The sequence below is a fragment of the Sorex fumeus genome, unplaced genomic scaffold, assembly GCF_029834395.1.
Source record: "Sorex fumeus unplaced genomic scaffold, SorFum_2.1 ptg000107l, whole genome shotgun sequence".
NCBI lineage: Eukaryota > Metazoa > Chordata > Mammalia > Eulipotyphla > Soricidae > Sorex > Sorex fumeus.
Genome location: NW_026606164.1, coordinates 1,356,319 through 1,369,690, shown reverse-complemented (window position 1 = coordinate 1,369,690; position 13,372 = coordinate 1,356,319). Strand labels below are relative to the sequence as shown.

General features: G+C 64.9%; 2 protein-coding genes across 5 annotated transcripts in view; both read right to left on the bottom strand.

Annotated features, from left to right (window-relative positions):
- The window catches only part of DPP6 (dipeptidyl peptidase like 6), a 507,074-nt gene that overhangs the window by 178,019 nt on the left and 315,683 nt on the right, over positions 1 to 13,372 (bottom strand). The gene's annotated exons all lie outside the window — the stretch shown is intronic.
- HTR5A (5-hydroxytryptamine receptor 5A) lies at positions 478 to 6,341 on the bottom strand. Its single transcript, XM_056134817.1, has 2 exons — positions 5,580 to 6,341; positions 478 to 819 (listed from the first exon to the last, which is right to left on the bottom strand). The coding sequence occupies exons 1-2, from the start codon at positions 6,339 to 6,341 to the stop codon at positions 481 to 483; spliced, it is 1,101 nt and encodes a 366-aa protein (XP_055990792.1). The 3' UTR covers positions 478 to 480.

The window sequence follows — 13,372 nt, the reverse complement described above, 5'->3', positions numbered from 1 at the left end:
ACCTGGCAGCGCTCGGGGAACCCTACGGGGTGCCGGGGTCAAACCCGGCCAGCAAGGCAAGCGGCCTCCCCGCTGTGCTGTGGCCCTGGCCCCCGGGGGATGTAGCTGAGTGGGTGGGAGACAGTGTCGCACAGCTAGACACTGAGACAGCAGAATAAGTAACGGAAACAGGGGCAGCCCAGAAAAGGCGGTACTGGGGTCCCTCCACCACGTCCCAGGCAACTCCTTTCTCGCTCGTTCTCCGGCTGCCCACCTGGACGTTCTCCTGGGCCTGATCTGACTCTTCCGGTGGCGGGGGTGGGCTGTGGGGAGGGAAGGGCACTTGGCGGGAGTCCGTGGCGTGGACGGGGTAGCACGGAGGCGGCGGGGGAGGCCCCCGCTGCCCGGAGGCACTCACCTTCCAGCACGGGGTGGGTGGCACTGTGGCCGGGGCGGGAGCCCGTGTAGCCCTTGGGACCCTCTGCGGGGGGCGGGGGCGGCCTAGGCCGCCGCCTGCTTGCAGAAGCAGCTCCGGAAGGCGCTGGTGTAGGTCTTGTTGAAGGCCGTGTAGATGAGGGGGTTGAAGAAGGAGTTGGAGTAGCCGAGCCACAGGAAGATGCTCTTCCAGACGGGCGGCAGCTCGCAGGAGCACAGCGGCCCGACGAGCTCGGCGGTGAAGAACGGGAACCAGCAGAAGGCGAACACCCCGATGAGCGTGCCCACCATCAGGGCGGCTTTCTGCTCCTTCTGCTCCCGCCAGGCGTCCCCCGGGGGCGGCGGCGGCCCGGGGGCGTGGCGCGAGGTGGCCGGCGGCTGGGGCTTCGGGGTCGAGGTCTTCATCTGCAAGAGAGGGCAGAGCTCACGGCGGCGGCCCTGCTGGCCACGCTCCACGGCCGGCTGGACCGAGGCACAAGCACCACGTCCGTCCGGAGTCCACTGCCGGCTGCCCCCTGGGTGGGCGTCGCCTTACCCCCGAGGTGAGAGAGGCGAGTGGAGACGGGCCTGGGGGTGCGCCCCAGGGCAGGAGAACTGAGTCCCGACTCCTGGGGTGCTGGGGACTCATGCGTGGCAGTGCCAGGGGCGTGAGGGGCGCCCACCTCTGCACACTTCACGGCCCCCCAGTGCCTGGCACCCGAGATCCCGTCAGAGGGGGCAGTTGTTCAGGGCTTCTTTGCTCTCAGAATGCGGCCACGCGGGGCCCCTCACGCCCCGGGGACTCGGGGCTCACTCAGGGCTCGCACAGTGATGGGGAGCAGAAACCCCCAAAGCCAAAGGTGCTGGCGACTCGGTCTCCGGGTCCTGTACCCCCCTCTGACTTGGGGGTCACTGCAGTGGGTCTCAGGCTCGGCTGCCACAGAGCCACGGGACGCAACGGCTGCGCTAACAGCTGCAGGGAGGGCACCGCCTGTCACCTCCCACCCTTGGGTGGCATGAGGGCTCCGAGGGAGCAGGGGCTGGCGTCAGGGTCCCCCCTCGCGCCATGGCACTGCCCTGGAGAGACAGAGGGAGCAGCCCACGTCACACATGTGACGGCAGCAGGCATATGAGGCAGGGTGCCGTGATGCAGAATGAAGACCAGCGCCCAGCAAGGGGCTTCCTGCCAGTTCCCCGGGATGGGGGCAGGGAGTGGAGCCACTCTGGGAGCCGTCGCTGGCCCTGCCGCCCGCTCTGGGGCTCAGAGCATCTGCCCGATGCCCAGCGAAGCGTCCACCAGCCCAGAGATGGCACAGAAGCAGCGAGCCCCTGGGGGCCCCAGGCTCAGCGCTGATGGCGGGAGGAGAAAGATGTGACACTTCTAATGGAAAAACCAGGGGCTGGACAGGGCAGCGGGGAGGGCACTGGCCCGCCATGCAGACCCAGGTTTGATCTATGACGATCCCCTGAGCCCCACCAGGAGGGATCCCTGAGCACAGAGCCAGGAGTCAGCCCTGAACATCGACAGGGGTGGCCAAAAGAAAAAAAAGTCCCGGATAAACTATTTGGCTATTTAAAAAAAAAAAGATGACATTTTTCCCATCTGTAGCACAATGGAAGTGACTTAAGGGGACTTTGGGGAGTGGAACAAGCCAGGCAGAGAAGACAAGCACCGGGTGAGGCCACTTTGGGGCAGAGTGTGAGGGTACGAGCCGGCCAGAGGCAAAGCAGAGGCCAGGGCTGGGGGGCTGGGAGGGACATGGGGAGGAAGTGTGATCGTCTGCTGGGCCTCGCTGGCAGTGCTGAGAGGCTATTTTTGGCTCTGTGTTCTGAGGGGACCCCAGTGGTACTGGGGACAGGACTGGGGTTGTCCAGAATGGACCACATGCAAAGCAAGCACCTTATCTTGGACGGTCTTTCCACCTCTGAGTTTTAATTTTGGAAAACAAGATGAATGAAAAAACCGGGAAGCACCAAGGATTGCAGTTAAGAGAAAACTTCTGAATCAAATACTCTGACTAGCCAGGGTCGGCGTGACAGTGCCATGGGCAGGGCACTTGCTTCGCATGCGGCTGACCGGGATTTGATCCCTGGCACCCCGTATGGTTCCCTGAGGCCCGCTGGGAGAGATCCCTGAGCACAGAGTCAGGAGTCAGCCCTTACGCACTGCTGGGTGTGGCCCCCAAACAAGAGATTAATGGAAATGTGTCACCTAATGCCATTTTAACAAAGTGAAGTTGCCACCCCATCTCCAGGGCTGCTGACAGAAAGAGCGGCTTCACGGTCCAGCACAAACGGGGAACCGAGTCAAAAGCCACAACCGGGGGCAGCGGGAGGACCCCGGGCGGGCTGGACTCTTCAGAGCGTCGTTCTCAGCGCAGGGGGCTGGGGGTCCCCATCCACCAGGCCCCTTGCAAGCAAAGATCCGTGATCTCTTCGTGATCAGTGGGGCCCCTAACACCCCTTGGGGTGTGGCCCGGGGTCCCCCCGAGGACCTTCCCGAGTCCTTCTTCTCCATGATTGCCTTTTTAGTTGGGGCCCTGCCGGCAGCCAGGGTGCAGGGCTGGTGGTGCTGGGGACCTCCGGGGCCGGGCACTGCAGGGATCCTAGATCAGCCCGGGCCCTTCCCTACCTGCCCCGTGAGTAGTCTCCAGCCCAGCCTGTTCACAGGCCAGGGGGCATCAGGGGGCTCTGAGTGCACATTCCCGGCCCCCCTGCACGGGCCTCCCCCAGCAGTGCTCCTGGGCTGACCCCCGTGGCTGCGAGGGCCCTGTGGAGCCCGGCTGTCGGCTGCCTGTGGTGCAGGTGCGCCCTCATGGCATGACCGGGACCTTTGGTCTCTGCCACGCAGTGATGCAATGAAGCCCCTGGGGACCCCGAGACCAGGCTCTGTCCCCCGACTCATTGGCAGAGCCGCACCAACGCAGCGTCGGGTCAGAACGCGCCGCCCGCACCCAGGTCAAAGTTGATGGCCTCAGGACCTCAGTGACCGCTGCACCCTGTGTCCCTGTGTGCCCCAGGCTCACATGCTGCGGCCCGTCCTGTGCGGGCTGCAGTCCCACCAGCCTAGACACAGGGCAGGAGGGTCGAGGGCCAGCGGGTCAGACCGGGCCTGTGTCAGACGTGGGGGTGGACGGGGCTGCTGGAGCCAGGGGAGAGGCAGAGACGGCCCCAAACTGTGCAGAGCCTGGCGCTGACGCAGGCCACTGCAGCCCGACAGCCAATCAGCACCGGCCTCCCCGAGCCGGCTAATCCGAGAGACCCACTTGCTCTGTCTGAGTCACCCGCTGCGCGAGTGACGTCAGGCTGTCCCAGACCCAGGCCTGGTCGTGAGATGCGCTCGCCCCAGGGGAGGCGGGGGGGGGGGGGGGGGGGGGGACGTGCCTGTCTCGGAGCAGCTGCTCAGACACAGCCTGGCCGGGCCTTCGCGGGACCCCGCAGGCAGAGGGAAGGCCGGCCCAGCCCTGGGGAAAGCGCACGCAGCAGTGCTCGGACGGGCCCTCTGTGCCTCTGCTCGAGCCCGGCCTCCTCACAGTGGCCTCCAGGGCCCCTTGACTGTGTCTTAGGGCCCCCCATCCTGCCCAGAAACAGCAAGTCCCCAGCCTTCACCATAAGCCGAGGCAGGGTGGACCCCAGTTTCTTCGCTTTCCACTTTAGCTTATTTATTACATACACTGTGTGTGGGGCGGGGGCGGGGTGGAGCCTCACCCTCGTGGGAGGCCTCACCCCGTGGGAGGCCCTGTGACCCCTCTCTGTGGGCACTGACGGATGCTGCATTTCCCTTCACAGGACCCCTGCAAGGAGGACCCGAGCCCTCCCATGGGCACTGGAGCAGACCCCATAGCCCCCTATGGCTGAGGCAGACCCGATAGCCCCCCGCAGCACTGGGACAGGCCCTATCACCCCCCACAGCACTGGGACAGGCCCTGTCACCCCCCACAGCACTGGGACAGGCCCTGTCACCCCCATAGCACTGGGAAAGGCCTGATATCCCCCCATGGCACTGGGGCAGGACCTCTTCTCCCCATGGGCACTGGGGCAGGCCCGTTACCCCCCAGAGCACTAGGACAGGCCCGATAGCCCCTCAAGGGCACTGGGCCAGGCCCTATCGCACCCCCCACACCCCTGGGGCAGATCTGTTACCCCCCCCACACACACACACAGCACTGGGGCAGGCCTGGTAGCCCCCCATGGGCACTGGGGCGGGACCTCTTGTCCCCCTGGGCACTGGGCCGCCCGCAGCGTGTCCTGCTCCGCCGAGCAGATCAGACCCCGCATATGCTCACTGTGTCCCCAGAGAGGCCTCAGGCTCTCTGGGCTGAACCAGCCAAGGCTGAACCGACGAGTTTGTTCTAGACAAAACTCAGCCTCTCTGCCTTCTCCTCTCTAGCACGGGAGAAGGTGCCCCTTGATGCCCCTGGCTCTGCTCAGTCTCAGTGGCTGTGCCCCGCCCTGGAGATCCCAGAGGGCTAAGGCAGGCGACCACCATGTCTGTTTCGGGGCAAACACATCTCCTGCCACCCCCCTCCCCTCCCCGGCCAATCTTCCAGGCCGGAGCTTAACCGAGTGGAACAGCTGGTCCCAGAAGCAGGATCAGTGGGTGCGTTGAGTCCGAAAGAAACGAGCTCCCGGGGTCTGCCTCTGTGGGCTGGGTCTCCCGCAGGGCAGATCACTAAGAGTTAAGGGAGGGGAGAGGGGGCGGGCAGGCTGCGGCAGCCTCAGCCTGGCTCCTAATCTGCTCCCTGGGGGGAGGGGACGTGGTCCTGAGTCACGACAAGGCGCAGGGGGCCGCGGGGATGGACCAGGCCCGGGCAGACCAGCCCAGACCCCCAGACACCATATTGTACACGATTTGCTGCTGTGATTTCCAAGGGGGGGATGGGAAATGAGCCCACCTGAGAGAGGAGTGGGCTCCCATGACGTGTGTGGGTGTCCCAGCCACCGCCCCGACCCCCGCCCGGCCCGGGACCCCGGGGCAGTGCAGAGCCCGCGCGCGCGGGGCCCTGCGGCACGGGCTGTCCCGGGGGCCCTGGCGTGCCAGAGAAACCACCCACCGGGGCCGTCCGTGCCACGGCTCCGACCACGGGCTGCCCCGAGCCTTTGGCCTCCTCTCGGGGTCCCCGTCGGTCCCGCGCCGGACGGAAGGAGCCCTCCCACCCGCCGCCCCCCAGGCGGCGCGCACCCACCTCCAAGGCGCCGGGGATGGGCGTGACGCGGCGGCTCCGGCGAAGCGCCAGGCGGAACTTGGCGGCCCGGTAGATGCGGCAGTACACGAAGAGGACCACGCCGAGCGGCAGGTAGAAGGCGCCCACGGTGGAGAAGACGGCGTAGGAGGGCGCGCGGCTCACCTGGCAGCGCTCGCGCCGCTCCGAGTACGTCTCGCCCCAGCCGAAGAGCAGCGGCGCCAGCGAGATGACCGCGGACAGCGCCCAGGCCAGCGCGATCAGGGCGTTGGAGGCGCGCCGGCGCAGGCGCAGCGTGTAGCGCAGGTGGCGCGTGATGGACCAGTAGCGGTCCAGCGCGATGGCCGTGACGCTCCAGATGCTCGCCGTGCAGCACAGCACGTCACACGCCACCCACAGCTGGCACAGGCGGCGGCCCAGGCGCCAGCGCCCGCCGGCGCGCTCGTGCACCAGGCTCAGCGGCATGACCAGCAGCGCCACCAGCACGTCGGCCGCGGCCATGGACGCCACCAGGTTGTGCGGGACGCGGTGGAAGGTGCGCACGCGGAGGATGGTGGCCAGGACCAACAGGTTCCAGGCGAACGTCGCGGCGCCCAGGACCCCCAGGAAGACGAGCGCCAGCTCCTGGAAGGTCGAGGGGCCGGGCGGGCCGGGCGGGGGGTCCCCCGGGCCCAGGGTGCCATTGCTCTCCGGCGGGGAGGGGCTGGGGAAGGGGCTGGGGAAGGGGGCGGACAGGTTCAGGGACAGGTTCAGGGGCAGGTCCATCTCGGGGCCGCGCGCGCGCTGGGTCCCCAGCAGCGCCCACGACGCGACGCGGCCCGGCCCCCCGGACCCCCCGAGGTGCTGGCGAGCTCTGGCCGGCGGCGGCGGGGACTCAGGGACATGCCCGCGGCACTGGCCGCGGAGGAGCCCGGCGCCGGGTGGGCGGGGGCGCGGGTCTTCCCTCTGCGGAGGAGGCAGCGGCCCGCGGCCCCCCGCCTCCCGCGCCAGCCGAGCGCCAGCCGGCGAGTGTGGGCGCACCGAGAGGGGCCGGTGCGTCAGAGCAGGACTTCTCCCCGCCCCCCTGCCCGCCCCTCTCCGCCGCCACCGCCGCGGCCTCCCCTCGGCCCGCCCCTGCGCCTCCCGCGGCTCGCCCCGCCCCCTCCCGGCCTGGAGACCCCCGCGAGCTGGGGGACGGGGCGGGGGGCGCGCGGCGCGGGGGCGCAGCAGAGGTGCGGAGCGGAGCAATCAGGCTGCAGAGTGCGGGGCGGGGGGGGGGGGGCGCGGAGCGCGGGCACCGTGGAAGGTGGAGGGGACACCCACCCCGGGGTGCTGGGCAGCGGGACCGGCGCTGTCCGCGGTGCTGCCGCCCCCACTCTTGCTCCGAGCGGGTCCCTGTGCCCGGCGCTGTCCGCGGTGCTGCCGCAGCGCCGCGCCCCGACAGGGGTTCCCTGGCTGGAACAAGTTTTCCAAGGAACTTTGAGGCGCACCCTAGCCGTGCCCCCGCCTGCCCGTGCTAGGGGCTTCGGTGGCCCCCCGTGAAGGCGCTCGCCTGTTGCACGCGGGTTCCCAGCTAAGGGTCACAAGGCGATTCCGCGGGAGGCGATTCCCTCCCCAGGACGATAACGCGCGGCTGCATCCTTCCCGCCGGCTCCCCCCTCCCTTAAGACGCATCTTCCCATAAGGGGAAAAGGCGAGCTACCCCTGCTGGGGTGGGTAGGGGGGAGGCGAGCTATACCCCTGGCTGGGGTAGGTAGGGGGGAGGAGCTACCTCTGGCTGGGGCGGGTAGGGGGAGGCGACTTACCCCTGGCTGGGGTGGGTAGGGGAGAGGCGAGCTATACCCCTGGCTGGGGTGGGCAGGAGGAGGAGACCTACCCCCGGCTGGGGTGGGTAGAGGGGAGCCCAGCTACCCCTGGCAGGGGTGAAGCGGCCCGCTCTGAGGCTAGGTGGTGTTTCTGCCATCCGGAGATCAGAGAAGCTGCACCCTCGTTCACAGGCGCGGTTCAATTTGCTCTCTGTGAAAGGAAAACTCCATAGTTACTCTAAAGTGTCATCGCCCTAAAAGAGAGACATGTAATTATTTCCCCACACACGTTCACGTAAGCACACACACAAAGTGACAACAGGAATAGCAGAAGCTCCTACGTAGAATAGAAGTTCCTATTTCAGGCCCCTCGCGGATGCATGATACAGCAGGATCACGTAAATCGGGGCTAGGTGTGAGGGCTGGGCGTGGGGCAGATGCCTTGCTGGTTTTAGGCCTGGCTTCATCCCCAGCTCTGCACTACACACCCCACATACACACACCACACATGCACTCACACCCGACACACTCCTGATATACACAGCGCACACCCACACTCCCAACACACACCCCCCACACACCCTCTCAAGAACCATCAGAACTGGGCCCCATGACAATGAAAAAAAAACGCTAAGAAATACTTCATTTTTCAGCTATATTCCGTGAGGCCACATTTCCTTCACACGCTTAACCCAAATTAACATATCCCGCCAGATGGCACTCGGAAATAGGAGAGCCAGCTATCCGGGAGATTCTGCAAACATGTTACCATCACTTCGGTCTTTGTTTTGGAAGATACAGTGTTTGTTTTTTGTAGAAAGTCACTCATGTAAACGTGGGCTGGATACTACGGCGGGAAGCGTATCCTCACGCACACCGCCCATCTGGATTCCACCCCGGCTCCAAAGAGCTTCCCAGAGCCGTCAGGGAGGGATTCCAGAGAGCAGAGCTAGGAGTGGCCCAGAATGGTCCAAGCCCAGACCAAAGGAGCAATATCTGCCCCTCCTGTCCCAGCTCCACCCGGGGAGCTGAGGGTCTCCCGCCCCTGGGTTTGCTGCAGTTAATGACTCACTACACAATTTCCTTTCTTATTTTCTGGGTGTCCCGACTCCCAGGAGAGCACTGGGCTGTATTTTAGCGCCTGCCCCAGGGCTGCTGCCTGAAACCCAATGGGGACCTCCCCGTGAGAAGTGGCAGGTTTTGTGACAAGTGGCAGGTTTTCCGGGGTCAGGGGCCCAGGAGGTGACTCTAGACCAGGGCTGTAGATTCAGGCTGCACTGCACCCTGGCTAGGATCCCGGAGCAAGCCCCAGGGGTGCAGCTGAGGAAGGGGGAGTGGCCAAGCAGGGGGCTGGACGTGAGGGCCAAGGCGGCAGTCAGGCTGACCCCAGAGCAGGACCTACCAGTGTCAGCCTAGGTCCCTGATGGGGGCTGGGCAGCCCTCAGTGGCCACTGCAGCCAGGACTCCGGACCAGGTGGTTGGCCAGGATGTGGCACTGAGTATGGGGGAGGTGAGACTCCAGCTGGGACCCTTGAGTGACCACGCAGGCACTTCTCCAAACATGAGCAGAAGCACTGTGAGGACACAGGCTGCGTCCCACTTGTGGGGTCTCGGTCTGGGCGGGTCCAGCTCTGTCCCCCACTGAAAAGGGGCTGGGTCCCCTGCAGTCACGTAGGCGCCCCCCAGATGCAGCCCCTCCCGCGGACCCCGCGGCTGAGCACAGCCCGGTAGTTGGATGGACCCCGGGTGGGGGTGCAGGGCAGTGTGGCCACAGTTCGGCCCCCACGCCTGGCCCTGGACAGGCCAGAACAGGGCACGAGGGACCCGGGGGTGCAGGGCGGGCACCACCATGGGAGGGGGGAGCCGTGGGGTCAGCCTCTCATGTGCGGTACTGGCCCAGAGCCCAGGCGTGGACACAAGAGGCAGCTCCCCGGGTAGAGCCCATGGATCCCCGCAGGCCACGCCCAAGGCTGGGCCGGGCACAGGGGGTCCACGCTGGCTCTCAGCCGCTTCTAGAAACCCCCCTCCCGCCCGGGCCCGCCCCACCCCCAGCCCATCTCACCTGCCACGTGGCCGCAGCCAGCCCTGCGGACACGGACGGGAAGTGGTACGAGGGGGCGGGACCATATGGGGCGGTGGCCAATGAGAGGCCGGACATCCAGGGCCGCGCTCGCCGATTGGCCTGAGCAGGCGGAGGGCGGGCCCCAGGCCCCCTCAGGCTAGTGCAGGGGAAGCCAGTTGCGTGCTGGCCACCCTCGACCCGCTGGCCGCCACACGCTGGGATCTCGAAAGCCCGTGGCCCCGCGAGCCGGGCTTGACCGGCCACGTGCCCGGCAGCGCCCTGCCCGCCGTCCCCTTGCCCATGCCCTTGTCCTCTTGTCTGTAGTGGGGGTCGTGGAAATCAGGGCCCCGCCGGGGCTCACCTGTTGCGCCTGCTGATGCCTCCGAAACCTCAGTAACGGCCACGCCGCCCCCTGTCGGACACTGCAGCGCCCCCGAGCTCCAGGGTGCGGGCTGAGCGTCTTGGGGGTCTCCTTAGAACGCAGCGCTTGCTCCTGGTGGGCAGGGCTGGGCCTGGCCTTCCTGCCTGGCTGTCTGGGTGGGAGGGGCGGCCGAGACAGCCCTGGTCCCTCGCCAAGGCGGGAACCACGTGCGCTCCATTTAGCTGATGGTGCTGATGGTGGCCCGGCCGGCCCACAGGTGCCGCCTCCCGTGGGGTTGATCAGATACTGATGGGTTCCTTCTCGGGGTGCTGATCACGATCATCCTGTTGTTCGTCGATTTCCTCGAGCAGGCACCAGTAACGTCTCCTTCTTCCTAGCCCTGAGATTTTAAAAGGGCCATTTCAATGCTCTTTCGGGATTAGGAGGATGAGACCCATCATTGTTACTGGTATTTGGCATATTGAGTACGACACGGGAAGTTTGCCAGACTCTGCCGTGCGGGCAGGATACTTTTGGTAGCCTGCCAGGTTCTCCAAAGGAGAAATAAGAGAATAAGATGTCGTGCGGCCATGAACGTGGCCGCGCGCTTCCGGGAGCTGGGTTTTATAGTCTCTGCGTCTTGGCCGTTGATGGGACCAACCTGGCGCTGGCGGCAGCTGGTGGGTGTGACGCCTACCTACTGGAAGATGGGGGGTCTGGGTGGAGAGGGCCCAGTCCCAATCCGAGTAGGCTTGGAGACCTCAGCCCCGGGACCCGCATGCCTGGGTTCCTCTGCCAGTTCTTTCATGCATGAGGCCCGACCGGACGTGTGGAGAGTGGTCCCAGCATGGCCGTGGCTGGCTCCGGAGGTCCTCAGCTGCTGGGGCTCTGCTCGGGGCTGGGGGGGGTGGGGGAGAGAGAAACTCAACCCTCCCCCCTCCAAGGGGCCCCGGTGAGGACAGCCAGGCACGCAGGGGCAGGAGACTCTGATACTGAGGAGTGCTGATACTGACGTTAATTGACTGAGCGGAGTTCAGTCCTGTCTTCCCAGCCCTTAGAGGAGGCCCGGTCGGCCTGCGGGTCAGTCTTCCTGGTTCTCCCTTAGCTGTGCATGGCCTTTCCCGGGCGTCAGGAGTCTCTGGTCCCTTACTGCTCTCCAGGTTGCAAACAGGAGTAACTGCTTTTGGGGTGACCGCTAGCCTGCACCGTGGACGTCTCAGCAGGTTCCCTCGGAGACCTGCTCAGGGTCTGGCGCTTGCTCCCTGGTAAAATGCCTGGTGAAGACTCTGGCGGGGTTCACGCAGCCGTGCCTCCGGGACCGCCGGGTGTCGCTCTCTGCACCGTCTGGGTCTCCATTGCAGCCGGCTTTCTCACTAACAGCACCCCGGGGACCACGGGCTGAGTGGGTCACTCCCAGCAGGGCGCTGGGCCAGTTCATGAATAGGAGCTGGCCGGCACGGCCCCTTTGGGCGCCCACTTCGTGCTGCCCTTCTCCCTGCCTGGCCCCGCAAACTGCCTCTGCCCGAGGGTCCTCCTAGTTGGGGGTCGGGGAGACCCACTTCTGCCTGGCTCCTCCCTCCTCCCCAGTTAGGGTCAGAAGATGGTGACTCGCTCAATGTTGGATGGGGGCATGACAGCGCCGAGAAGCAGGAACCCATGGCCCAAGGTGACACCCCGGACACAGCACCTTCCCCCCGGCCCCCAACTTCCTGCTAGCCACTCAGCACGCGTGAGCCTTGCGCTGGTTCTCTTCGGTCTGGTGTCTCCAGAGCTGGAGAGAGAGAACAGGGGTTACAGTGTTGGTGCCTCGCATGCGGGCGGCCTCCGTTCAAATCCTGGAACCACACATGGTCCCTGAAACCTGTGCTGGGTTTCACTCAGTCCCTCTTGCCGCGTGGTCTGGGTCCGAGCAGGATGCCCCTGGCACCTGTGGTGGGTCTGCGTGTGTTGGGTCCCGCCCTTGTCTTCTGACTCAGGCCAAGACGGCATCAGAACCAATAGCCTCCCCGGCGTACTGGGCTTGGATTCCAACAAAGTTGGTCGACTCCCCACGCGGATCAGAACTAGAGGCAGGGACCCTGGCGGGCAGTGAGGGTCCTGGAGACAGGAATGAGACTTCCCCGAACTCCATGCGAAGGGGTAGGGGGCTTTCAAGGAGGGTGGGAGGGCCCTGATAGCACAGCTGGTAAAGCATTTGCCTTGAGGCTGGAGCAATAGCACAGCGGGGAGGGCGTTTGCCTCGCATGCGGCCGACCCAGGTTTGAGTCCCAGCATCCCATGTGCTCCCCCGAGCACTGCCAGGAGTGATTCCTGAGTGCATGAACCAGGAGTAACTCCTGTGCATCGCCGGGTGTGACCCAAAAAAGCAAAAAAAAAAAAAAAGCGCTTGCCTTACATGTGGCCAACCTGGGTTCGATCCCTGTATTCCATATGGTTCCCTGAGCACCACCGGGGGTGATTCCCGAGCATTACCAGGTATGGCCCCAAAATATAAATAAAGGGGCATGAGCCGCCAACAACGTAGGCAGTGGGTGTGCCAGGCGCCCCGGCTCTGCTGTGTGGCTGGACAAGAGCAGGAGAATCTCCACGTGGCCAGGGTCAGGACCCTGGGCCCAAGTGAGCACGGCTCTGAGTGTGGCCACCACCTCCCTGGGCAGCCCCTCTCTCTGCCCAGCTGGGCCTCAGGAGCCCAGGGAGGGTCCTGGCACTCCTGGGGTGGGTGAGGGGATGCCTGCCTGGTCCCGCTGGACACGTGGTTCCATTTCTGCTGCTCCTCTAACGAGGAGCCTGTGACCGTGCCAGGTGAGGTGAATGCCCAACGCTCACGGCTGACACCACTTAGCCCAGGGCACGGAGCTGGGCGTGAGGTTTGGGCTTTCACTCGTCCGTCCTTCTCGCCGTGTGGTCTGGGTCCGAGCAAGCTTGGGGCTTCCCCCACGGGCCCCCAGTGGTCAGCCACAGGAGCCCTTCCCCACGCGGTTCTCACAGGACCCAGCTCCCGCTGAGGGGTGGGGGGCGCCTTGCGCTCACTGGACATTAGGGGCCCCGGGGACACAGGGCGTCTACGAGCTGAGTCAATGCTGCTCGTGTGGGAATGAGTCCTAGTGAGTGCAGTTCTGTGCAAACACGTGCAGAATATTCAAGAAACGGTATTTTGGGCTATTTGGCATGAGGTATCTCCAAAGTCAACGAAATAAAGGACTGATCTTTTCCGTTAGCTTTGCAGAAGTGCAGTGCTCACAGGGGAGATATTGGCAGTTGCCAGAGTTGCTCTGTATCCAGGGCTGGACGTGCTCCCCGGGAGAAGGCAGTTTCCGGGAGCCCGTCCTGGGCAGAGCAGGCGTTCCCAGCGCCTGGCCATTCCCCACCGGACTCGGACTGTGATTAATTGGAAAGGGCAGAAATACATGGACTCTGGAAAAGCACTTTGCTTGAAAGGTATAATCTTCAACAAAATGATATTTGAGCAGAGATTGGTATGGATATAACTAAAAGCCCTTTTTAACAGCTTGAACCAAAACATCGCGTTGGGGATAGTATTCCTCGAGCAACCACTGATGTCTTTTCCTTCCTGGTAGGGAATATCCCA